The 25622-nt window shown below is 42.6% G+C and overlaps 1 protein-coding gene across 3 annotated transcripts in view; it reads left to right on the top strand.

The window, feature by feature from the left end:
• Window positions 1-24997, top strand: part of LIPK (lipase family member K) — a 33922-nt gene extending 8925 nt beyond the window's left edge. For 2 of the 3 annotated variants that reach the window (XM_032313377.1, XM_032313378.1), the window contains exons 2-10: window positions 2878-2993; window positions 5336-5450; window positions 8068-8266; window positions 9515-9624; window positions 10779-10915; window positions 16151-16297; window positions 18149-18220; window positions 20706-20777; window positions 24146-24997. In XM_032313377.1, coding sequence (XP_032169268.1) covers window positions 2889-2993; window positions 5336-5450; window positions 8068-8266; window positions 9515-9624; window positions 10779-10915; window positions 16151-16297; window positions 18149-18220; window positions 20706-20777; window positions 24146-24385 — 1197 coding nt within the window. In that variant the 5' untranslated portion in view covers window positions 2878-2888 and the 3' untranslated portion in view covers window positions 24386-24997. Of the gene's footprint in view, window positions 1-1804; window positions 1836-2877; window positions 2994-5335; window positions 5451-8067; window positions 8267-9514; window positions 9625-10778; window positions 10916-16150; window positions 16298-18148; window positions 18221-20705; window positions 20778-24145 lie in introns of those variants that run through there. The other variant, XM_032313379.1, reaches the window with a different exon arrangement.
• Window positions 24998-25622: the final 625 nt, after the last annotated feature.

Below are 25622 nucleotides of genomic sequence, written 5' to 3'. Positions count from 1 at the left end.
GCTTACCATTCTCACATTTATTCAGCAAATCCATGTTGTAGACCTGCCCAGTGTTACCTGTTCATGGCCTGAATTCTGGTAACAGTGAACAGAAACAGTGCTTGCTATAAATATATTACAGCATCCTCAGAATAATTCCTGTTTATTCCAGACAGTGTGTTTTTATTATTCCAGACTCCACACTGTGAGTCATTTGAGCCAAAGTTTGTTTTCCTCTTCTCATTAACCACAGCACCTGTTTGGCCTAATTACAGCCTTTGTGGGTATCTAAATCTGATTTATTCATGCAGTTTCCACTTTTCAGTTCTGTTTATTGGCCTCAGAGAGAATAGTCCTATTTAAAACCCATTATTTCTTTTAAAAGTTTATTTACTAATTTATTGTAGAGAGAGGAGGGGGAGAGAGAAACCTCAAGCAGACTTCTGCTGAGCCCGCCGTGGGGCTCGATCCCAGCAATCTGAGATCACGATCTGAGCCAAAATTAAGAGTCAGAGGCTTAACCAACTGAGCCACCCAGGTGCCCCTAAAAGCCCTTTAAAACCCAAATGCTGATGTGATTCTTCCTGCTACAGAGAAGGGAAGGAGGGCAGGAGGGAAAAAGAGAATGACGTAGAGAGAAGGAAAAAGAAGGAAAGAAAAGGAGGGAAGACGGGAAGGAAGGAGGAAGATACTGAGAGACAGGGGGAAAAAAAAGCAAACCCTTTGAGATGGTGTGCAGAAATGTCTCCTTCTTTTGAATAAAGAAGTTTTCCCTTTTTTTTTTTTTTTTTTTTTAACCAGAGGGCCAGGAATGAGGAAGCAGCAAGGTGACCAACGTCTTTGGAATTAGATTGTTAGCTTGTATAATTTTTTTTTAAGTTTTTTTTTTTTTTTTTTTTTTTTTTGTCAGAGAGAGAGAGAGCGTGAACACAGGCAGACAGAATGGCAGGCAGAGGCAGAGGGAGAAGCAGACTCCCTGCCGAGCAAGGAGCCCGATGTGGGACTCGATCCCAGGACGCTGGGATCATGACCTGAGCCGAAGGCAGCTGCTTAACCAACTGAGCCACCCAGGCGTCCCAGCTTGTAGACTTTTATATTAAATTACCGAAAATTCCATGAAACATGATTTTGCTGCTAGTCACAAAGAGATGACCTGATCCAAGGTCCCAGCACACACAGGAGAGGCAGGACGCAGTGGTGATGGGCCACAGTGTCTTGAATCAAAGACTCTCCATCCTGCAAATTGTCCCCCTGTGTTATTGCTGCGATTGTTTCCTTGCTTGTTGCTTTTAAACTTAAGTGGTTTCAAAGCCAAATGGGGAATATAATCATCTTTTCTCCCCCATCCTTCTGAGAATTTTCTATTTGAAAAGTAACTTCTTTTTTAAGACAAAGTATTTAAAAAAAAATACTATAAACATGGAAAGTCTAGAAAAATGAGACAATAATTCACCATCCAGATATAACCGTAATTAAAATTTGGTGTTTAGGCAACTGAGTGGGTTGGCTTCTTGGTGAGTCACAGAGAGAAACTACACCAGGTGTGTTGTCGCACAAAGAAAACGTCATTTGCAGCAAATAAGGAGATCGCGGGGAATAATAACTTCCAAAGCTGGGACCCCTGAGCAAGGGTGATAGGTTCCTTTTCCTCAGGGTGACGATGAGTATTTAAACACAGGAGACTTGTCGTCGGACCTACTAGAGGCAGGGACGAGGTTGAGCATGCGCCCTGAGGAACCTTGCCTGCACATACATTGCACGTTATGTAAATAAGCTTGTGCCCCCCTTGAGTGGACATTTTAGCGTTATAAGGAGGTAGAGGCAACCGGGTCACTCCACGGTCCCTCTGCACAGACGTGAGTCCGGGTTTAAGCTCACACGGGTCGGAGTGCTCTGGGCGACCGGAGCTCTTCCGCTGGACAATTGCTATTGCTTGAGGGGTGTACTTTGGGTTTCTATCATAGAGTGCTGTGCCTATCATGGTTTCCCATGCCCCACCCCCACCCCCCAACCCCGGCTTAAGAGATAGGCTGTAAAAAAAGAACTTAAGGGAAATGTTGGGCGAATGTGGATGGGTACCTGCAGTGGGCAGTCAAGGTCAGGTCTTAGGGTCAGTCATGAGGGGTTTGGCAGGGGACAGTCTTTTTTCTCTCTTTGTCATTTGCTTTTTTTCATTGGGCTCAACATATGTGCACGATTCACATTGCTTTTCCCTTAATATTATATAATAGAGATTTCGCGTAACACTTACATTGTACTTGATGGCTGGATAATACCATTCTTCCTCGCCCATAATTTTTATTTTATCAATCTCTTAGTTGGTAAATTTCTCTATATTAAGATATATAATCAGGAGTGATTTTATAATATGTATTTCTTTACTATTATGTATATTATTTTTCCTTTGGATAGACTGCTGGAAACAATCGCTGAGTGAAAATTATGAATATTTTTAAATTTGTAAGTCATGGTAATAAATTTCTCTCTGTAAAGTTTGTGCCAGTGCTTACTCCTATGATCAGAAAAAAAGGAATTAATTCATTTGATAACTATTGAGATATTGAATGCGCTTCATGAATATATTGGCCACTATATTTCTTTCTCTGCAAATTCTACATTCCCTTCTTTTGTCCAGCTGTATAGTGGAGACTTATTTGATGTTTATGCTTTCCTTCCTTTCTTCCTTCTTTCCTTCCTTCCTTCTTTCTTTTCTTACTAAAGATTCATAATTTCAGATTTTTCTTGGAATTAGTCTTGAATATTAAGTTTATTGCTTGCTAAAGCACAACCTAGAATCATGTTTCTACTCTCTCCTGCAGTCGTATTACAGAAGGATTACACAAAGTTCACTTGTAGCATTCTCTCTGATGACAAATATATTAATATCTCTTATTCTAGGCAGACCCCAAATGCAGCAGCTTTTAGCAACAGCATACTGGATGCTTCTTCTTGGACCTGTATATGGCTATCACAAGAAAGGAAGTATCACAAATCCTGAAGCTAATATGAATATTGTAAGTCCTTCATGAAGAACAAAAATTAAGATAAGAAATTATTAATGTATCATCATTTTAGATCTAATTGGTGTGCTTGTCTACAACCAGTTCTGCATTGACTAAATCTGTGTTCGTGCCCCTGTTCCCTGGCATGGGCTAACCAGGTCTGGAAGTTGCTAATCTAAACTTTTAAAGATATGAGCCAAGTTGAGGCAGTGATATTCCCTTTCCTGGTGGTTTGAGCTACCATCTGATGGTGGTTTCCTGAAGAACAGTTCCATGAGTTCATACTGACGACCTCCACAGAGTATCTCTGCATTCTCCCTGAAGTTCTTTCTAAAGTCATTTCTTTAATTTGTGAGCTGTTTCAGGGTTTTTCTTAGTTTAATAAGCCAGACATGGTAACTGTTGTTTATAACAGACATTTATACCAGAGGTGAAAAGGAATAGAGTGGAATGGAACAGTGTTAGTCAAAAAAGAAGAGGAAAGAAGGAAAGAAAGAAGGGGGGGGGAGGGAAGGAGAAACAGAGGAATGAAGGAAGGGAGAGAAAGGAAAGAATAGAAAAGAAAGGGAGGGCACCTGGGTGGCTTAGTGGGTTAAAGCCTTTGCCTTCGGCTCAGGTTATGATCCCAGGGTCCTGGGATCAAGCCCCACATCGGGCTGTCTGCTCAGCAGGGAGCCTGCCTTCCGCCCCCTCCCCCGCCTCTCTGCTTGCCTCTCTGCCTACTTGTGATCTCTCTCTCTCTCAATAAATAAATAAATAAATAAGAAAAGAAAGGGAAGGAAAGGAAGAAAGAAAAGAAAAAGGAAGAAAGGTGGAAAGGAAAGGAAAAGAAAGGAAAGGAAGAAAGAAAAAGAAGGAAGGAAGAAAATGACTGGTTTCCACCATAGTCTTCATTCCAGTGGGTTACTCCATACTCTTGCACACATTCTGTACCAGTGATGTCCTCACCCATGTCAAGGCTGTGTTAGGACTTTAAGAAGAATGAAACTGTCACAGTGGCTAATTAGTGACTCCTGTTGTTCCTCTCTCCATGGTAAGCAGCAGGCACCCCTAACCTCCTACATGGCTGATGTCACAGTCCGTGACTATATGTCATCATATGGAATTTTCCCTCTTTCTCTCATATTCACACACATTCTCTTCCTTCCTGGTCTGGGTGCTTTGGGGTTCTTAATCATTCTATAAAGATAATGAGAATGATAAACATCTCCAGGGCACTTGCTGGGTGCCAGGCACTGTTCTAGATACTTTATGCGAAGTCCTCAGAACAAGTCTGTGAAGAGATACTAGTATTGTTTTTATTTTACAGTTGAGGGACAAAAGGGTTAAATAAGTTGTCCGGAGTTGCCCAGCTAAGAAGAGAAAGAGCTAGCTTTCAATGCCATGTGGTTTGTCTCCAGAGTCTAGGCTCATAACCACTGCTTTAAATGCATATGCAAATCTTTTGTGCACTTTGCATGGGTACCTGCGTAATCCCGTGGTAAAGCCATGCGCTTTGGGGCTGAGCTTCCTTATGCTTTAATTTTGTCTTTCTCTTTTCCTAGCGTACAATCTCAGATAGATTGTGCAGCTTGCTGACACTCCCTTCTCTCCATTGCAAGTGGGTACGACGCCATCTCAAAGGCTCGTTGTAACAATTAATAAAGCAGAACATATACACTACACTCTTTCTGCTGAAGATGACCAGCAAACATTTCCCCTCATGCCTGTGTATCTGTGCAGGAGGTTTCATTTGGGTTCACTCTCTCTTCTTTGCATCTTTCCCTCTGGTCAAGAAGCTGACCTAGGTCCACAAGCTCCTTTGACATTGACTTCAGTTCAGTTCAGCCCTTTGAAATCTTAAGCGGAGATCAGAAGGACAAGAGGGAGGTCGGATGATTCGTTGATGAGCCCTTGTTTCCTCCACGTGGTCACCTTAGGTGGGCTGTCTCCTTCTCCGTGTGGCCCCTTCTACCTATCTCATTCTGGGCCTGGTGACTACTTTCTCCTACCTCCATTTAAGGTTGTCTAGTCATAGCTCACTTGTTACCCGCCATGGGGTCCTATACAATCCCCATGGCTTCCCTCAGTAGCTGACCATGACCATACATTTTTTTTTCCCAAACATTTTGAGAGTGTACCTGGGTGGCATTAATAATATCAGGAGGTATGGTCACCCTACCTTGCCTTCCCCTGCCTTTGCATGCAACCTTCTTCTAAAATCTTTCTCAAGTGATCCTGATTTTCCTGCTACATTCTATCCCAGTACTTAGCTGAACAGTAGGTTGTGTAATTCAAAGTGCTATACTGCAGTGTAGGCATACGAACCGAGAGGTGACATCATGGTTGTGTCTGTTTTCCTCTTCTCTTTTCAGAGCCAGATTATTTCCTACTGGGGTTACCCTTGCGAAGAGTATGATGTCGTGACCAAAGATGGTTATGTCCTCGGAATTTACCGGATTCCTCATGGAAGAGGATGTCCCAGAACAAGTAGGATTTATTTTGTTATGGAAGGAAGAATGCCTACAGCAGAGATTCCTAGGGGTGCTGAGAGAAGCAGAGCAGACAGGCAGCTTTTGTTCTGAAATAAGAAACTCATCACCTCCACCAGTCTCGCTCCATTTCACTCGTAGAATCTTCTGGAGTTTTTCAAGCATTTAGATACACAGTTGGATCAAACAACACGGGAGTTAGGGACACCACTACCCTTACTCCAAGCAGCTGAAAACTCACATGTAACTTTTGACTCCCCCAAAACTTAGCTACTAATAGCCTACTGTTGACCACAAGCCTCAACAATAACATAATAGTCAATTAACACGTACTTTGTCTGTTATGGGCATCATATACTGTATTCTTACAGTGAAGTGGGGTAGAGTAAAGGAAATGTTTAGAAAATCACAAGGAATAAAAAATTCATTTATAGGACTGTACTGGATTTATTAAAAAAAACCCACGTATAAGTGGAACCATGTTGTTCAAAGGTCAACTGTATACTGTTTATTTAATCTTTTTATACTCCATCACATTTTCCTTACAAGAAAACATGAAAGAAAACTTGGTCTTGTTCTGGAGATAACCTTGTGAGGCTGAACAACCAGACCCCTAGGAGTCAACTTAACGCTTTCTTCTCCATCACTTCCTATATGCAGTGAGTTGCCAAGATCTACCAATTTTGTCTCCAATCTGTCTCTTATCTGAAAACTCCTCTCTGCTTCAGTATTCCTCAAGTCTAGACTTGGACATGATCACTGTCTTTTGCTTCAGCTATCCCAACAGCTTCGCAACTTCATTTGTAATTAGTTCTCTTCTTAAGTCATTGGGACTTCATGTTTTAAGTAAATCTGACCCGATTTTTTAGAAGATTATATTTGATTTATGTATTTGAAAGACAGGGAGAAAGAGAAAGAGGGAGAGAACTCATTAGCAGGGGGAAGAGTAGAGGGAGAAGCAGACTCCTCGCTGAGCTGGGAGCCCAGTGGGGTGCTCGATCCCAGGACCCTGGGGTCATGCCCCGAGCTGAAGGCAGACGCTTAACTGACTGAGCCACCCAGGTGTCCTAAGTTGGGCCCAAATAGTGCTATACTTAAACTTGATTAATGAGCCAGTCCTAGCTCCCTACAACACAGATTGATCTCTGTAGAGAAAGGGGGAATTCATCTGGCAAGAACTCTTTGCTTTCTTCTCTCAAATCTTAGCTCATTTGATCCTTTGGAGTCTTGTATAATGAATCTTACCAGTATCAGAATGGTTTATCGTGTGAAGAGAAAAATCTAGATTCTAGATAACCCCATTACCTTTGAAAATAGTCATTGAGAACTTTGTCTGCCCAAACTTTTATTTTGGTTCACCAGCGAGCTGCTGAAATGCATGAGCTGGACAGTTGACTCTACAGTGAGACGATCCGGGGAAGGCTATGGCTTATGACTGCTCTTTAGCAAGAACTGAGCAGAATTAATAACACTCCTTCTTTCCATTTCCTCCAAAGGTAGACTGAATGAACATAGAGTTTTGTTTCTTGTGTCTGGGTGACAGAAGGCTCTCTGGGACCCCGGTGTAGCGACCCGATCCCCAGGAACTGGTCTAGCCCAGGGGAGCTGAGGGGGTCTTGGGCACCAGCACAGTTACAAACCCGTCGTGAAAGAAAAGAACACCGTTGTCACTTTCTCTCTTGTCTGTGTCTCAATACCACTTCTTGCCTTCTTCTTCATCAAGATGTCCCAGTTCTACATTGTGAACAGGACTTTGCAATTTCACTTTGCATAACATGTTCCTGAACACCTTGCCTTTTGCTGTTTAGCTTTCTGACAATGTGAATGAGAGACCACGTGGCATGTGTAAAATTGAGCCTAGTGCCTGGATCTCAGTCAATATTCACAAATGGCATTTTTCAATGTTTCTGTTATTATTTCGAGAAAAATTTAGTTTGGTAGTCAGATGCTCCGTGAGACAGCAAGCCTTATTGATATGAATAATCAGAGAGAAATGATTCATTATGCTGGACAGTCTTTTATGTATTTTTAAAAGATTTGTTCGTTTATTTTAGAGAGAGAAGGAGAGAGGATAAGTGCAGGGGGGAGCAGAGATAAAGAGAAAGAATCCTGAAGCAGACACCCCTCCCCCCACTAAGTGCTGAGCCCAACACAGAGCTCCATCCCAGGACCTTGATATCATGACCCGAGCCAAAGGCAGACACTGACTCAGCCATCCAGGCTCGCCTAAGTTTTTTAATTCTAATTTAATTCTTTTGACTACACTAGGAGATAGCATTTGTTATCACTGCCCATTATACAGATAAATTAACTGAGGCACAAGGGATTAATGTGTAGCAGAATCGACTTTGAGCAAGAACAACCCAACTCCAGTGCCCACAGAACAATGTAAAACAGTATGTATAATCCAAATTTTACAAAGAGAAAAACAAGACAGAAGACAACAAATTACTTGCCCAAGTAAGTTGTTCACAGAGGACTCGAAGCCAGGTTTGCCAGGTGCCAAATGCCATCCCTTGCCCTCTGTTCTGCTAGAGGAAGTCAGGAAAGAGGATTCCCCTACAGACCCTGAGGGCATGGGGACCTGAGAGTCTTGTTGCCCGTGTGTGTTTCAGCTCGGAGACCCGTCGTGTATTTGCAACATGGCTTAATCGCGTCTGCCACTAACTGGATATGCAACCTCCCGAACAACAGCCTGGCTTTCCTTCTGGCAGATCGCGGTTATGATGTGTGGATGGGGAACAGCCGGGGTAACACCTGGTCCAGGAAACACTTGAAATTCTCACCCAAATCTCAAGAATACTGGGCCTTCAGGTAAGGATCTGCATCCTAATAAATAAAGGGTATACCTTGTTCATGGACACGAACACCCTTGGGTTTTCCCCTTTCTGTGCACATGCAACCCAGTGTAATCCGTAAGAAGGAAACAAACATTTCTTCCTCTACCCAGGCTCTGGAGAAATGCCCTTATTCACTGCATTGTTGTTTGTTTTAAAAACCCTGCTTGCTGGTGTGTGTGTGTGTGTGTGTGTGTGTTTGTGTGTGTGCAAAGTATATATGCAAAAAGAAAAATCAAAATGCAGAGATCATTTTTAGGAAGGTTAATTCCAAGACTGTCACTTAGCCACTGTGGACCCCAAAGGAAGCTTACATGAGGTGCTTGCTCAAGTAGGAATTGATGGAGAAATGGGACCAGAAACAAGGTTCTGGGTGCAAATTTTGAGGCCCAGACATTTATGATAAGCCAAGAGTGAGCCCTGGGTGAGTCTGCACAAGTGGTACCTCCAATGTTTGTTTGCTGAGGAGGAATAAACTATCGGCTGGCGGGGCTGAGACTTGGGCCTGGAGTCGGGGTCCCGGGAAAATAAAAAGAAAGCCTGAGAGCACAGAATGACAGAAGAGCAGAGTTGCCAGCAACAGCTCCTGGGGCATGGTGTGCTCTAGAAGCCACAGCAGCCAGGGACGACCGTCCATCCTGGCCCAGGAGCTAAGAAGCATGCCTTACAGGCCACTAAAGCCATTGATGCCTTTCTCGGTATTTCCTCATTCCTCACACCAGTGCCACCCTGTGACAGCACGAGTACAGGTACCACAATCATTCCCTAGCTGAGCGTTTTCCCAGCTACATCAGCAAAACAGCTGATGTGATTGATAAATACACAGATCGCTGCACCACTTCCCTAGAAATTCTGATTCCCTCTGTCCGGGCTGACGCCTGCAGATCTGCTTTCTTTAGTCTGCTTTTAAAATAAGCATCCCAGGCACTGTTCTTTTCAAGGTAAATCTGCCATAGAATTTAGTGAACTATGGCAAGGCTTACAGGAAAATGCTCTCTGGGCCTTTGCAAAGCAGATTTTTCCAATTCTGGTCTCTTCACCATGTGACTCTTACAATCAAGGGGACATCCGCAAAACTTGCCGAGATGCTGAAAGTTCTATATTGACTCTAGTATTAAACTGACAAAAGCTATGTCTCTATGCCTGCAATAAACATGTCTAAACATTGCAGGCCTGACAATGGATGGTTTCTTTTTCCAATTTTGTTGTTCTTTCTCTTTGGCAGCGTGGACGAGATGGCTGGCTATGACCTTCCAGCCACAATCGATTTTATCATAGAGAAAACTGGACAAGAGCAACTCTATTATGTGGGCCACTCACAAGGCACCACCATCGGTATGTTCGGGCAGGTGGGATCTGAGAGTGTCAGAGAACCTCCCAGATTCATGAAAGGATTCAGGACTTCTTCCCTCTGTGCAGTCTCAAACTTGAGGACTTGGCCTGGGAAACCGTTTCCTCTGACTGGTTTCTGAAGAGTAAATAAAGTGAGGAGGACACCAGGGATTTCTGCTGCCCCAGGACTGAATTTGGAAATGGACAGATAAGCCTGAGGGAGAGGGACTTATTCATGTGTGTATATACCACACACAGTTGCTGGATGCTGGTTTAGATGTGGGGAAGGCCGAGATAAAAATGATACAGTCTTTCCCTTAAAGAGCTTTCAACTGAATGAGGACACCAAAAAGAAATCAGAGAACTACAAACTGTGAAAATCATATACTATCATTATTGTTTCTTTTTGTTCCCAGAGGCCCTGGGATAGGCTAGAGGTAGATGGAGCCATGTTGACAATGGCATGAGGCACTTTGCCTCCTGCCCTGCTCCCCATGTAGCTAGACACCTCAACAATACTAACAGCATCTCCACCAGGCTCTTTTCTGCATCTGAATCCTGACCAGGTTTCTGGTGTAAAGTAGGTCTTTGGATGCTGTGCATCTTATGTACTATCTCTCATGGCAACCTAGAAACATTTGAGACCATTATCCTCCATATTTTACAAATGGCTGAATTTGGAAATCCTTCCCAATGGTGAGAATGCCAAAGAATACCTTCTGTTTTATATATATGTGATTCAAAAGAATCATCCTGTGAGGATTCTGTTTTCCACATTTACAGTTTGAGCAAACTAAGACTTGCCATGGCTAGTGAATGGGAAGCCAAAATTGTGGGCCAAGTATTATCTGATACCAAAGAGTATGGTCAAGGTAGAGTGGCCCTTGGAGTCTACCTGGCCATGCCCCCCAGTGGATGTTTGAACCCTTTCTGTAGCACTATGAGTAGACTTAAATTCTCCAGGGACAGGAAAGTCATTGCATTTTGAATTACCCAATTTTCTTCTTGAGAAGTTTAGGAAAGTTTTCCTTACCAGTAGTAGTTATTTTGAGTTGTTTTGTAGTGGCTGTTGCTTTTAACATGCCTTCTTTTGCTCTCATTTATGGTGAATGAAGAATTGTTTTAAATCTATAGACTCGTGTGTTCTTCCCCTTCAGCCTTCATAGCATTCTCTACCAATCCAGAGCTGGCTAAAAGGATTAAGATATTTTTTGCATTGGCTCCAGTCATCACAGTGAAATACACCCAAAGTCCTATGAAAAAATTCAAAACTCTTTCCAGAGAAGTAGTCAAGGTATGTGACTCCTCCAAGTTTAAATCTGTAGTTACTAAAACTAGTTCTATTTTCACTGATTTCAAGAGAAGAAAACCTTAGACAAAATGGCATTTTATAAGCTTCTGAGACTATCACAGATGTAAGATGTCTACATAGATCTGTCGATAACGTAATTTTAACGACAGGGTTCAGGGAGCTCACACCGATACCATCCTACTCTATTGTCCAAATCTACACCAGGGGCTTCTATCCCATGTCATTTCTCACTCACAGATAAAGCCAATGTTGAAGTAATTAATTGATTTGTTTAATCTCGTGAGTTAAATTTCTCTCTAGTGGCCCCTGGTTTTTTAGGAGCAATATGGGGTAGGGATTGAGAACACAGCATGGCAGTGGGTGGAATGTGGTTGGATCCTAGCTGACTGAGTAACTTTGGTCAAGACCTTATAGGTTTTGTGAATCATGTTCTTCACCCATAAAGATGGGATCTATTTTTAAAGATTTTATTTATTTGACAGACAGAGATCACAAGTAGGCAGAGAGGCAGGCAGAGAGAGGAGGAAGCAGGATCCCTACAGGGAGCCCAAAGTGGGGCTCAATCCTAGGGCCCTGAGATCATGACCCGAGCAGAAGACAGAGACTTTAACCCATTGAGCCACCCAGGTGCCCCAAAGAGGGCACCTCTCCTACTCCTCAGGCTGCTGTGAGGATTGAGTTCAAACCTGTGAATCCCTTAGATCCTGGTCTTGCACATTATAAAATTTTAATAAATGTCAGCTACTCATTGTTATCAGGATTTGCCTAGAACCTACTTTCTTCCCACCTGAAAAGTCCAACTTAAAAAAATATCTATTCATTTATTTATTTATTTATTTATTTAAGAGAGAGAGAGAGAGCGCTAGCATGAGCAGGAGGGGCAGAGGGAGAGGGAGAGAGAATCTGAAGCAGACTCCCCGCTAGACATGGAGCCTGTTGTGGGGATCGATCTCCCAACCCTGAGATCACCACCTGAGCTGAAAGCAAGAGTCAGATCCTTACCCAACTGCATCACCCAGGTGCCCCACTGAAAGCCCAACCTTACTCAACTGCCCATGCTTCATAGACTCTCAGTCTGTCAACTCCTCAAAATCTGGGCAATATCCCGAACTCCAAATTCCCTCTGTGCGCTGAGAGCTAACGAATCTGATCAGTTACTCTGTTGAAATAAATTGGTTTAGTGTGTTTTCCTCTAACAGATTAATATGGGCTTCTCCCATGGCAGACTGAAAGTGATTGCTGCATTCAGTGATTTTAGTTAAAGCAGATGGAAGGGAGAGCATTTTTGTAGAAGCCAGGGATTCTGGCTTGTGAGAAATAAGTAAATTAGCCCATGGTGATTCAGTTCCATACCTATACAACCCAGAAAGGTGCAAATAAATAAAAAGATACCCTGTGTTCATGGATTGGAAGGATTAATATCACTAATGTGCCCATACAACCCAGAGCGAACTGCAGATTCGGTGCTATCCCTATCAAAATTCCAGTGGCAATTTTCACAGAACTGGAAAAAATGATCCTAAAATTTGTACGGAAATACAAAGGCCCCAAATAGCCCAACCAGTCTTGTGAAAGCAGAGCAAAAGGGGAGGCATCCCACTTCCTGATTTCAAACTCTTTTACAAAGGTACAGTCATCAAAACAGTATTGTACTAACATAAAAGCAGGTGCGTAGACCAGTGGGATAGAATAGGGAACCAGAAATAAACCCATATTTCTGGTCTACTGATCTCTGACAAGGGTACTATGAACACACAATGGCGAAAAAACAATCCCTTTAACACATGGTATTGGGGTACCTGGACAGCCACATGCAAAAGAATGAGGGACGCCTGGGTGGCTCAGTCGGTTAAGCGTCTGCCTTTGGCTCAGGTCATGAGACCAGGATCCTGGGATTGAGTCCCGTGTCGAGCTCCCTGCTTAACAGGGAACCTGCTTCCTCTGCCTGCCACTCCCCCTGCTTGTGCTCTCTCTCTTTTGTCAAATAAAATCTTAAATAAAGAATGAAACGGAACCCTTATGTTACACCACTCACAAAAATTAACTCAAAGTAGATTAAAGACTTACACTGAAGATCTGAAACCATAAAACTCCTAGAAAAAAGCATAGAGAGGGGCACCTGGGTGGCTCAGTGGGTTAAGCCTCTGCCTTCGGCTCAGGTCATGATCCCAGGGTCCTGGGATCGAGCCCCACATCAGGCTCTCTGCTCAGTGGGGAGCCTGATTCCCCCTCTCTGCCTGCCTCTCTGCCTACCTATGATCTCTCTCTCTCTGTCAAATAAATAAATAAAATCTTTAAAAAAAAAAGCATAGGGAAAAGCCTCCTTGACATTGGTCTTGACAATGATTTTTCTGGATAAAACACCAAGAGAACTGGCAATATCAGCACATGGGACTAACTAAAAAGCTTCAACAGCAAAGGTAGTGATTAATATATTGAAAATGCAGCCTACAAAATGGGAGAAAATCTTTGCAAACCATGTATCTGATCAGGGGTTGATTACCAAAATGTATAAAAATGCTCATACAATTCAATAGCCAAAAAAGCAGGTAATCCTATTAAAAATGGGCAAAGGACAAGAATGCACATTTTTCCGAAGAAGATATGCAAATGACCAACGGACACATGGAAAGATGCGCAACCTCACTCATCATCAGGGAGACGGAAACCAAAACCACAATGGAGCATTGCCTCATACTCGTTAGATGAGTTTTACCAAAAAGACAAGAAATAAATGTTGGCAAGGATGTTGAGAAAAGCCAACCCTTGTATGCTACTGGTGAAAATATAAATTAGTATAGCTCTTCTGGAAAATAGTAAAGACAAATTAAAATGGGAAAATTTAAAAGAACATAAAAAAGTCAAAAGAGAATAAGGAAACCAGATGAAACTCGTGGGCACAATGCTAAGTGAAATAAGCCAGACAGAGAACGACAAATACTGTACTGAATCACTTATATGTAGAATCTAATATTAAAAAACCAATTTCATAGAAAAGGGGAATAGAATGGTGGTTAGTAGGGGCTGGAGGAGGGGGAAATGGGGTAATGTAGGTCAAAGCGTACAAACTTCCATTTATAAGACACTGTCTTACGATATCAATTATTCCTCAGTAAAGTTGAAAATTAATGAATGAGTTTAAAAAAGGGGTAAGATTTGTCAAATTTTTTTGGAGATTGATTGAGACAATATATGTTTAAGCATCTTATCTGGCTTATAGCAGGTGCTCAGTAAAAATTGTCTAGTATTATTATTTAAGTTTATTTTAGATTCAAAACCTCAGCACTTGGTGCTTCAGATCTCCTAATTACCAACTGCTTATCCTCTCCACATCGTCCACCCCTGTTTTATCCCTGAGCATTTCTGTGTTCTTGCCCCTCTATCTTTTTTCTGACCTACAGCTTGCTTTGACCCTTTCCTCTTTGCATGTTATCTATAGTAGTAAGGATTGTTAGTATTGTCTTCCTTTCTTCCATCCTTTCTCTATTTCTTTTTTTATTCCTCTCTTTAGAGGCAGAGGGAGGGAAAGAATCCAAAGCAGGCTCCACACTCAGCACAGAGCCCAAGGTGGGACTTGATCTCACAACCCTGAGATCATGACCAGAGTCAAAATCAAGAGTCAGATGCTTAACTGACTGAGCCAACAAAGCGCCCATCTTCATTTCTAAAAGAAGAACCTGTGGCTCAGAAAGGCTAAGCACCCTGTCCCAAATGACCCAGCAAATGGGTGGTAGAATCAGAACCTGAACCCAGATCTGACCAGGCCATCTGTGGTCGATGTTCTTTCTTCTACATAATCATTTCCCCTCCTTTCCAATGCCAACCTGAAAAAGTTAGTTCTGGATCCTTATACAGCCATGCACATGGTGTCCAGCTCAGCAGGCCATCGAGAGCTGCATCCAGCCCATGTTCTGCTTGATAAACCATGTGACCTGGCATGGGGCCAGGTACCTAGAAGGAACATCTTAAATTCACAGCAGCTAGAACCATATGCTGCTACGTGACAAGTACGCCACCTCTAGAACCAACTTGGAATTACACAGTCTACAGGTCACGTTGACTACACCGTAGGAATGGGTGCTGCATGGCTGGCTGGCCTGCATTGCTATCCTTTCTCTTTCAGTTAGGGTGAAGGAGCAGTTGTCTGGCTTCAGCTCAGGTAATGATCTCAGGGTCCTAGGATCGAGCTACCAGGCTCTGCACTCAACAGGGAATCTGCTTGTTTCCCTCCCTCTTCCTCTGCCCCTCCTGCTGCTCTCTCAAATAAACACATAAAGTCTTTTTTTTTTTTTTAGAATATTTTCATCTTTTATCTAATTTAAGATTATAAAACAAGTTATTGTGAAACAAAGGCAAGATTCATATTCTATGCACAGGAATTAGATATGAACTTGTGTTCTAATTTGAAGGGATTCCTAAAGTTCAGAAGGTAAATTCAACTCACTGGCAACATTGCCTCAAATTCCATTAGTAGAGATTGATTTGGGGGGGGGGGGTTGAGCTTTTGCCTCTGGAAGAGTTCGCTGAAAGATTCTGGAACAATCATTCACTAATTATAATAGCAGTTATTGTTTGAGGAGTGTTTACTAGATTCTAAAAACTGTAGAAGGCTCCTTTTTTTAAAAGATTGTATTTATTTATGTGACAGAGAGAGAGATCACAAGTAGGCAGAGAGGCAGGCAGAGAGGAGGGGGGGAAGCAGGCTCCCTGCTGAGCAGAGAGCTCGATGTGGGGCTCGATCCTGGGCCAAAGGCAGAGGCTTAACCTACTGAGCCACCCAGGTACCCCCAGAAGGCTCCTTTTAAACAAGACCTATTATCTTCACAGCATACTGCATGTTAATTTTTCATGTCATTGTTGAGAAACTTCTGGATAATTGAAATTCAATACTCCCTTAAGGTATAAGAAACAGAGTCCAAAATTGAACCAAGGCATCCCCAACTCCAGAGACTTACCAGTTCCCTACAGGGACTGCTTTCACAAGGGGCATTCTCAAAACACCCCAAGTAGAAGATCTTGGGAAAAGGCATCAAGAGGAAAGTTGGAAAGATCACCAGGGTGGGTTGGGAGAACCAAAGACAAAATTTAACAGAGCTCTCCATTTCACTGAGGACTAGTGTAGTGCAGATACCACAGCTGTCCAGCCCTTGTCTATCCCTTTCCACTCTTGACGTCCACATCCATGAAATCTGATGGTGTCTTATACTCATCCTGCAGGCACTATTTGGTGACAAGATGTTCTACCCTCATACGTTTTTTGACCAATTCATTGCCACCAAGGTGTGCAACCGGAAGCTATTTCGTCATATTTGCAGCAACTTCCTGTTTACTTTGAGTGGATTTGACCCGAAAAATTTAAACATGGTATGTGTAAGTAGTCAGAGCCAAGAAAACAATTGTTTTGTTGCACAGAGGTGAGGAGAATTTGTACTGAATCATGTGGAGAACACATTTCAAGATCTTTTTTTCTTTCTTTCTTTCTTTTTTTTTTTTTTGTCTTCTAAATTGAAGATACATGGTGGTGGTTTCCAACCAAAGCTGGGGAGTCCACCTGCTTTAGTAGGAGGTTCTGAGGAGAAGGCTTGGCCACTGAACATTCTCACCAACTCTTGCTGTTGGCCAACATGCTGCCCTTGGAAAGTCCTTCACTTACATGAAGGCTATGATTTAGAAATTTATCTTGCTATGCCTAAACGCTACCCCACACCTACCAAAGTAGAATCTCAGGGAGTAAGCTCAGGCATCTGTTTTTGAACCAGTCTTCCTCTTTCATAGGTGACTTGGAAATAGTCATTTTATGAACCACTTACTTCTTTAATCAAAAGAGGTTAAGGGGTGGCTTTCCAATGTTAAGTATAGATTCATTGTTCAAAGGACACTGAGAGGGATAAGCTGGGTTACTGGTGAGTTCTCTCTGGATGAAATCCTTTTTTTCCTTGGTCCTCACTAGCTGAGCCAAAGAGTCAGCTACTGTCCACTGTGTACTGTTTACTCCCAAGCCAGAGAGGAAGTATCTTTGAAACCAGAGGCAGGACAAAGCTGAAAATGTCTTCGACTATCTCCCAGACTTCTGCCCAGAGCCTAGTCTCCCTCTGTTAGTGGAAGGCACTGATAACACCTCTCTTGCTTTTAAGCAAGACTTAAAAAAGGCGGTTTATGGAAAGCGTGCCTTAGTCACTGGCTTTCCACATTCCTCCCCTACGTTATTCTCAGTTTACTGAAGGGAACTGTGCTTGTTTATCACTTTGATGGAGGCATATCATGTAGGCAGAGCTGAGTAAGAGGACCTTTATGCACACCCAACTGAGATCATTTCAAAAATACCTTCGAGGCATGGCCTAAGAGCTTGCTAAAGAAAGACTTCACAGAATAACTCCCATGGAGGGCCTTCGTTGTACAGTCAGATTGGCCCATTTTTTTTTTCACTGTTGGGGACCATCCTATGGAATATTATAGTCTCTACAAGAATGTTTTAGTGGATAAGCAGGGACGCATAAATAAGAGTTTGTGGAACTTTGAAAAACTTCACAAGTCCAGAACTCACCCCTAGAAGTTTTGATATTGATTCAATAGCTCATGGTATTGGTATTGGGTACCTCATGGTACCTCATAGTATTGGGTAGCTCATGATGAGTTGTGTTTTTTTAAAAGCTCCATGATGCTTCTAGTAGGCTTACTTTGGTGGAAATATATAACTCTTTCATATATGCAAAAAAATATGCAATGGAAAATACGAACAAAAAAATTTTTTTTAATCCAGAAAAAAATCTAAATGTTAATGGAAGCTACAACACTGGTTGGGTTATGTCCCACAAACTTTCAGAGAGCCCTATAGAATATTGACCATGTTGTTAAAATCAGAAAGCAAACATTCAGATCTTTTGTCAATGCCTCATGATAAACAACTCTCTGGGAAGGTCTTTTGGGACTCAACCCAGGGTGAGGAAGGTCACTGTGGCTTTTACTCCTTGACCCCCTGGACTGTCAGACCTGTCTGAGGTGAGGCTGGAGAGAACATGTGTTAGTGCCTTCGACCCTGCAGGATGGCCTCTGGACTTTAGGAAGGCTGCACAGGGCAGACTAGAGCCAAGGGAGGAGAAAGTTCTTCAAGAGGGTATGGTACATGTTTATTCCTGACAGAGAGAATATTCAGGTTTATCTGTGGTGTGGTCACATGAGTAGCCTCCAGATGAGGAAAAATTCTCTCCTTTGCAGAGTCGCTTGGATGTTTACTTGGCGCAGAGCTCCGCGGGCACGTCTGTTCAGAATATGCTGCACTGGGCCCAGGTAAGAGATCTCTATTCCTGAGATGAGGTCCACGTAGGTCTCAGAGACCCCTGAGGAGTGGTCTCACAGAGCCCACTGTGGGGTTGTGCAGCGACTTCCTCTTCTCTCTTCTGTTCATGTCCTCAATAGTGTCTGGTGTACAGGCCTAGTTCCCACAGATTCTGATTGAACTCTGATTGTTGGATCCCTCCAAACAGCCTTTTCTGGGAAAGCTTGTATTTCCTCTTTTGGAAAATTGTCAGTTCTAACAGAACTTTATACAGCATTATATGGGCTGTTCCAGAAAGATCTGCTCAGCCTCCTATTGGCATGTGGGCCATTTCGGAGTATGGAAATCATGTTTAGTTCTGAGCAAATTAAATGTTAGAGAGGGACTAAAATAGATTAATGGTTTCTGGTTTTTACTCTCAGTTTCAAATTTTTTTAAGTGTTCTACTTATCCTATTACTCAATATTCAGCAAGTGCAGAGACAAGTCAAATTCAATTGGTAGAGCTTTCTGAGCCAAGTATGTATGAACATGTGTGTGTATGAGGAGGGGAAGGAAGGAGGAGAGAAAGGTCTTCCCAGAGTTTTAATATATCTGAGATCCCTAGGAATCTTTAACCTCCACCCAAATAAATTTGTTCCATGGTTTAAGGTTGAGAAGCACTGCTCTAGATAGCCTGAAATACTAGTTGAGGATTTCTGAACTCCTCTGAAGAGTTATATCCCCCAGAAGCTAAGCCTTCAAGTTCCTGCAGGAAAAAGGCCACATGGCCTCCTCCCGGTGAGGAGACGGTTGGAGCCTGTGATGGGAATGGCCTTCCAGGTGACGCGACCTCAATTTCACATTTACTGAGCACTTACTATGTGTTCTTGCTACTCATATGTGTGATTTCATTCAGTCTCACTGAATTCTTAATAACAGTCTTTCCATGGAGGTGTTGGGACCCCCATTCTACAGATGTCCTAGCCAGTCCCTTACGCATCTCCCAGCTGACTGCTCTTCAGAAGGTCTCTTCTCCTGTGACAGAAAATCCTCTTCAGGACAGAAATAAGTCAGGACAGTGGGGGAAGGGGATGAGATAAATCATGTGGCTCTAAGTTACTCAGACAGCCAAGGCAGGGGTGATGAGGCTGATGCTGATGGTGGTAATTAGGTGTCACCCTCTTCATATGCATTACCCTATTTATTTTATCTTGTTGCATTACCCTATTTAATCTTCACAACCAAAAAGGAAAAAAAAATCTCCACAGCCCGTGAGGAGGATGTTGTCATTTCCATTTCACAGATGAGCGTTGGGGAAGATGACCTAAGTAGCCCATGATAGTGCCTTCCATTGCCAAAACCCTGCAAAATTCCAACAGCAGCAGACTACTGCATCTGTCCTTAGACATCACGATGGGACTAATTTTAAACTAAAAATCAGGATTAAATCAACGAGGGTGGGAAAAAAAATCAGAGAGTCAAGTTAAGAAAAAAAAAAAAAAAAACCTAAAAGAAAAAGAAAAAACCCCTTGGATTAGCCTGAAAATCATTTCATGAAGCCCTTGAGACAAATGTGAACGTTACCTGCTTCCTGGCAAATCACAGAAGGAACCCTTAGGTGTAGAGGCTTATGAATATTTCTATTCTAATAGCCAAAGTCTAAACATTAAAATGCAAATATGGGTGCGTGTGGTGTCTCAGACCTGGAGGCTGTGGCCACAGGAACAGATGACGTGGGAGACACAGGCTGCCTGGCCCTGCAGATGGGGGACAGCAACACTGTACCTCAAACAGAAAGCGCTGAGGAGGCTCCGAGTTAATGAACATTCCTTGCATTGGCAACAAAATGTTTAAGAATAAGGAATATGACAAAACAAACTGAGGGTTGCTGGGGGGAGGGGGGTTAGGAGAAGGGGGGTGGGTTATGGACATTGGGGAGGGTATGTGCTTTGGTGAGTGCTGTGAAGTGTGTAAACCTGGCGATTCACAGACCTGTACCCCTGGGGATAAAAATATACATTTATAAAAAATAAATTAAAAAAAAAAAAAGAATAAGGACTATGGTCCTAATACCCTAGACCGCCTGCCTTGGATAACGTACAAAGCTGTTTGTACATGAAAACAGTCAATTTTCAATGTAGGAGATGTCCAGCTGGTGCTTTTTAAAAAAATTAAAATTAAAATTTGTGAAGCTAAGATATTCAAGAATCATCCCACCCAGCATCCTTGTAAACATTTCATAGGCATTAGAACATTTAAGGACATTGCTGCCTGAGGATTTTCGTTCGAGAAGTATGGGGGAAGGGATTGAAAAACAGTCCTAGTTCTGTGAATTAGTATATCAATATTTATCATTTATATGATCAGGTTTATTCCTCTTTACTGGGTTTTAGCTCTTGTGCCAAAACAGTGGGATGTGATGTCATCCTCTTTGTATATTTTCTGTTTATTGTCTTTCAATGTGTGCTGTCTTCTTATATCACGGTAATGCATTTTTATTTTTATTTTATTATAGGCTGCTAATTCTGGTCTGTTCCAAGCTTTTGATTGGGGAAATGCTGATCAGAACATGAGGCACTTCCACCAGGTACAGAGATGGCAATAATCATCAGGGGCACCTGCTTGCAAACTAATAAAGTGGTATTCACTCGTTAACCACCAACACTACCCCCAGATGTTGTATATCAGTCAGATGCTACTTCTCGGTTTCCTGCCAGGTTCCACATCATGACTGTGATCCTCACGAGGACTGTGCAAGGCAAATATGATTGTCCTCATTATGCAGAGGCTCAGAGAGGTTACGTAAATTGCCAAAATTATTTAGCTAGTAATGGACCTGAGTATGACCCAGGGTTCCTGGATTTTGTATCCATTCTTCTTCCACTGCACTTCTTCCTTCTCAAAAAATAGAAACTCTCAGCGCTTTGGGACAGATCTTTGGGATGCCATGTATGACTCATAAAAAATAAAAAAAAACAACACTGGATCACTAAACAACATGGATCACTAAAGATATACGAGGCAGAACTCTCACTCTAAGGAAGAAGTGCTGTTATCTGTCAGAGATCAGTGGGTCACGATACTTCCTAACACAATCTCTGAAAACTTTTGGGGCCAAAGTTTTATATTAAATGGCAATAGGTTATGTTCTGTTTGTTGTTATTTTTTCCAGAATTTATAAGGAAATCTGTATATGATTTTGGCCTCATGCTAGTAGACTGAGCTCAAATTAAACAAGTAGTCATCAAAGACACATGAGTTCCTCAAATCAGGAATATGGAAAAAATTGGAATTTTTTTTAAAAAGCAAATTTTCAGTGCTACCCCAACTGCAGTATTGAAATTGCATAATTTTGGCTGGTGTGAAAAATCCAATTTTCCTCCCGAACTTCTATAGTTTTCTCCTAAACTGCTGGCCACCCACAGACTCGCCCACTATGTCCCAAGTGCCGTTTACTGTTGTAATTGATTGATTCCTCGTCCTCACAGGAATAGATAGTTGCTCAAAGGAAAGTGTCTTGGTTGATGAATTTATCTGTGGCCTCAGATATCAATTTGGTTGAGAGCTGAGTCACAAGGCTTAGCTTTACCAGTGTGCTCACAGATCCTCAGAAGACTGGGTGGGGAGAGGGGGTAGTTCAAGTTCATTTACAATCTTTTGCTTGGGACCTTGGAGGGAATGAATAATGGAAAATCCCAGACTGAGGGTAGATGAAATCAACTGTACAAAGCAATAGCTTTTGTCACAAGTATAAGTAATATCCCTAAATTAGGCAGGCGTGATTATCAGTGTAATCACCAATCCTTTATTACCACGAGAGTAAAAAAGAATTTCTTGGCCCAAAGCCAGCACGTCTTATTTGCATCCTGATTTTCACGTTCATGTTTGCTTTGCCATCTTCTGGGCCCCCTTTTGTCCTTCATAGAGTCCTAAACCATTGCGGAGCCCCAGTCTGTTGCCATAAACTTGCTAGCACGTGCTGCTCCCTCTGGGTTGTGCTCTCGCCATCCTTGCATCCGGGTCGTTGTACCCTGTTTCATCCCACTGAGAAACCCACAGAGTCAGGGGAAGCATGTCTCTTCTTGCCTCTGCTGTTCTTTGCCTTTGGGCACTGCGCCAGTTCCCCTGCCCTGAGCCCTTCTGCTCCCCTAAGCCCTTATGCTCACAGCCGACCTGCACTCAGTTGCTTCCTGACCTTTCTCACTCCCTGTTGCAGCTACACCTTCCCACTGACCACCTGCTTCTAAGCCCAAGACCATAGTCTCCCAGCAGTATAGCGTAGGTGTAAACAGTAAGATATTTAGCGATGCGAAGACCCAGACACCAACACATGGACTGCCAGTGACTTCTGTAATGACTAAAGCCATGCTCTCTGCCTGAATACCGCCCTGCTCAGGGAAGTCTGGGTGCACATTCGCCGAGGGATGGCCCACCCGTGTGCATTTCTCATCTAGGAAACCTCTCCCGGGCAAGGTTACAAGTTCCTAAGGATCTGTACCTTTGTCCCTATGACATTTTCTTCCTAATGTTGCTGCCAAAATTAATGATGGTGCATTTTCTTTTTTAAAGATGTATTTATTTATTTTTAGAGAAAGAGAGCATGAGTGGGAGGGGCAGAGACAGAGGGAGAGAATCTCAAGCAGGCTCTGCTCCCAGCATAGAGCCTCATGCAGGGTCTTGATCTCAAGACCCCAAGTTGACCACCTGAGCCAAAACCAAGAGTTGGAGGCTTAAACAGAAGACAACTCTATTTTAAGTTTAAAAAATATAAAAGCAGTATGCTTTACTGAGCTAAGAAGTGTGGTGGGAAATTCACAATAGGTAGAAACTTAAACACTGTCCTCCAGGCTCTCCTGCTCCCTTGGTCCCTCCCTCTCTCTCTCCCACTTCTGCTTGTGCCCTTTCCCTTCTTAAGCTATTTTTAAAAATAGTAGTGAAAGGGTGCCTGGTGGTACTTAGCTCATAGCATTCTTCCAACCACAAATCCAAAGAAAAGGCCAGTATTTTTCTCAATTACTCTAGCCGAAAGTTCCAGAGAGAGCTCTGGCTTGGTTTTTAGCCATGTACCCATCTCTCATCCAGTCATGGAAGCCAGAAGAATGAAGGATGGATAGGCCAGGCCTGGTCATCTTGGACCACTGATAAACTGGAGGATGGAATTTGTTGGATCCACGTGAGAAACGCTGTATGTCCAGAGAGAAGGGGCTAGAGATTAATACCACAGCCACTCTTCTCTGGAACAGGCTGTCTCCTTCTTAACTTTGTATTTCAGATGTTTTCTTCTGTTGGTCTCAGTGCTCCCCCAAGAGCCTGCTCAAGTGTCAGTAACCCCTTGTCCAGATTTCTGTGTATGAGATGAAGTATTTACATGTATCCAAAACATAAACACATCTATCTTGTTGGAAAAGGACATAGTCCCCATGCAAGTGTTACTAGAAAGATGGCCCCCATAGAAATAAGGACCCCCTTCCCCTAGAATTCTTTCCTGTTTTCCTCCAAGTGCAGATCAGGAATAAAATGGTTGTGGATTTTTTTTATCATTGTTGTTCATTTGCTCACAATTGAACTATTGCACAAAAGTGTTTTTAAGTACTTTGAACATTTTAATGTTTATAGATCACTAAGTGTATTCTAACTGCATGCTTGGAGCATTTGAAGAACTTGCTTAACACTTAATAGTTAGGGCACCTGGGTGGCTTGGTTGGTTAAGTCTCTGCCTTTGGCCCAGGGCATGATCTCAGGGTCCTGGGATCGAGCCCCACATCGGGCTCTCTGCTCAGTAGGGAGCCTGTTTCCCCTTCTCTCTCTGCCTGCTGCTCTGCCTACTTGTGATCTCTCTTCCTCTGTTAAATAAATATAATCTTTAAAAAAAACAATTAATAGTGAATGCTACTTCATTAGGTGGTTTTCTGTAAAAACTGTTTTTTTTTTCTCTATCTCTTTATTTGTAATTAGCTTACACCTCCCTTATATGACGTCACAAAGATGGAGGTACCAACGGCTGTGTGGAGTGGAGGACATGACCGTGTGGCTGATCTCAAAGACGTTGAGAATTTACTCCCTAAGATTACCAGGCTTATTTACTACAAGTTGATCCCACACTACAATCATGTGGATTTTTACCTCGGACAGGACGCGCCCAAGGAAATTTACCAAGACCTTTTTAGACTGATGGACGAATGTTTGCAAAAGTAAATACATTTTCCTTTCTCTAAGGAAGTGGATTCTCAAACTACTAACATGGCACACAAACCCCTAAGGTGACCCCTCCAGTGGTTTTCACCTTCTAGCGTCCATGTGTTGGGGTAATCCTCTCCCCCGAGTATGGGAGTGTCCCGAGACTTGCTTCTGACCAACAGAACTGGCAAAGGTAACGGTGCCACGCCCTTGGTTAGATCATGTTTAAGGCAAAGGTGATGGGACGTCACTTCCTGATTGCGTTATATTATATGAGACTCCATCTAAGTAGACTGGAGAAGAGCTTCCTCTTGTCGGCTTGATGAAGTGAACAGATATGGAAGCTTGCATGGCAAGGAGCCACGTGTGACATCTGGCATCTGCAGGTGGCCTCCAGCCCACAACCAGCAAACTGACGGATCCTTAGTCGTACAGCTGCAGGAGGAATTAGAGCCAGCTCCTGGGTGAGCGTGGAAGCCCATTATTCCCCAGTGTAGCCTCCAGTGGAGAAAGCAGGCTGGCCATACCTCGAGTGCAGCCCGGGGATTCCCTGAACAGAGGAGGGAGCTGCACCATGTCCAGACTGTGGACCCACAGCAAGAGTGAGAAAATAAATGGATATTCTTTTAAACCTCCACATTGTGGTTAATTTCTTTTTTTTATTTTTAAAGATTTTTATTTATTTATTTGACAGATCACAAGTAGGCAGAGAGGCAGAGAGAGAGAGGGGGAAGCAGGCTCACTGCTGAGCAGAGAGCCTGATGTGGGACTCGATCCCAGGACCCTGAGATCATGACCTGAGTTGAAGGCAGAGGCTTAGTCTACTGAGCCACCCAGGCACCCCTTGTGGTTAATTTCTTACCAGCAATAGCGAACTTCTGTTGATAGTAATAACAAACCATTACTATTATTATTATTATTATTATTATTATTATTATTATTATTATTTTGTCTCTTTGGTTAAAAGCTTGAGAGACCCTGTTCCTTATTGCCTTTCTTTCCTTCTTTCTCTTGTTTTGATGAACTTCCTTAAACATTTCTTGTTTTGCAGATCTACTAGCGATCAATTGACAGTGTTTGTCTGAAAAAAATCTTTGTTTTGCCACCACTTAAGGTTGGATTATATTCCCTTATATGTATGTTTAAAGTAGATCTTCTTTATTCATTCATCCATCTATAGACATTTAGGTGGTTTCCATACTTTGGCCACCGCAAATAATGTTGGGATGACCTTGGAAGTACGTGTATCTTTTTA

Source organism: Mustela erminea, chromosome 14 (genome assembly GCF_009829155.1).
Source record: "Mustela erminea isolate mMusErm1 chromosome 14, mMusErm1.Pri, whole genome shotgun sequence".
NCBI lineage: Eukaryota > Metazoa > Chordata > Mammalia > Carnivora > Mustelidae > Mustela > Mustela erminea.
Note: the sequence above shows the minus strand (reverse complement) of the source record. Positions and strands in the feature narration are given on the sequence as shown.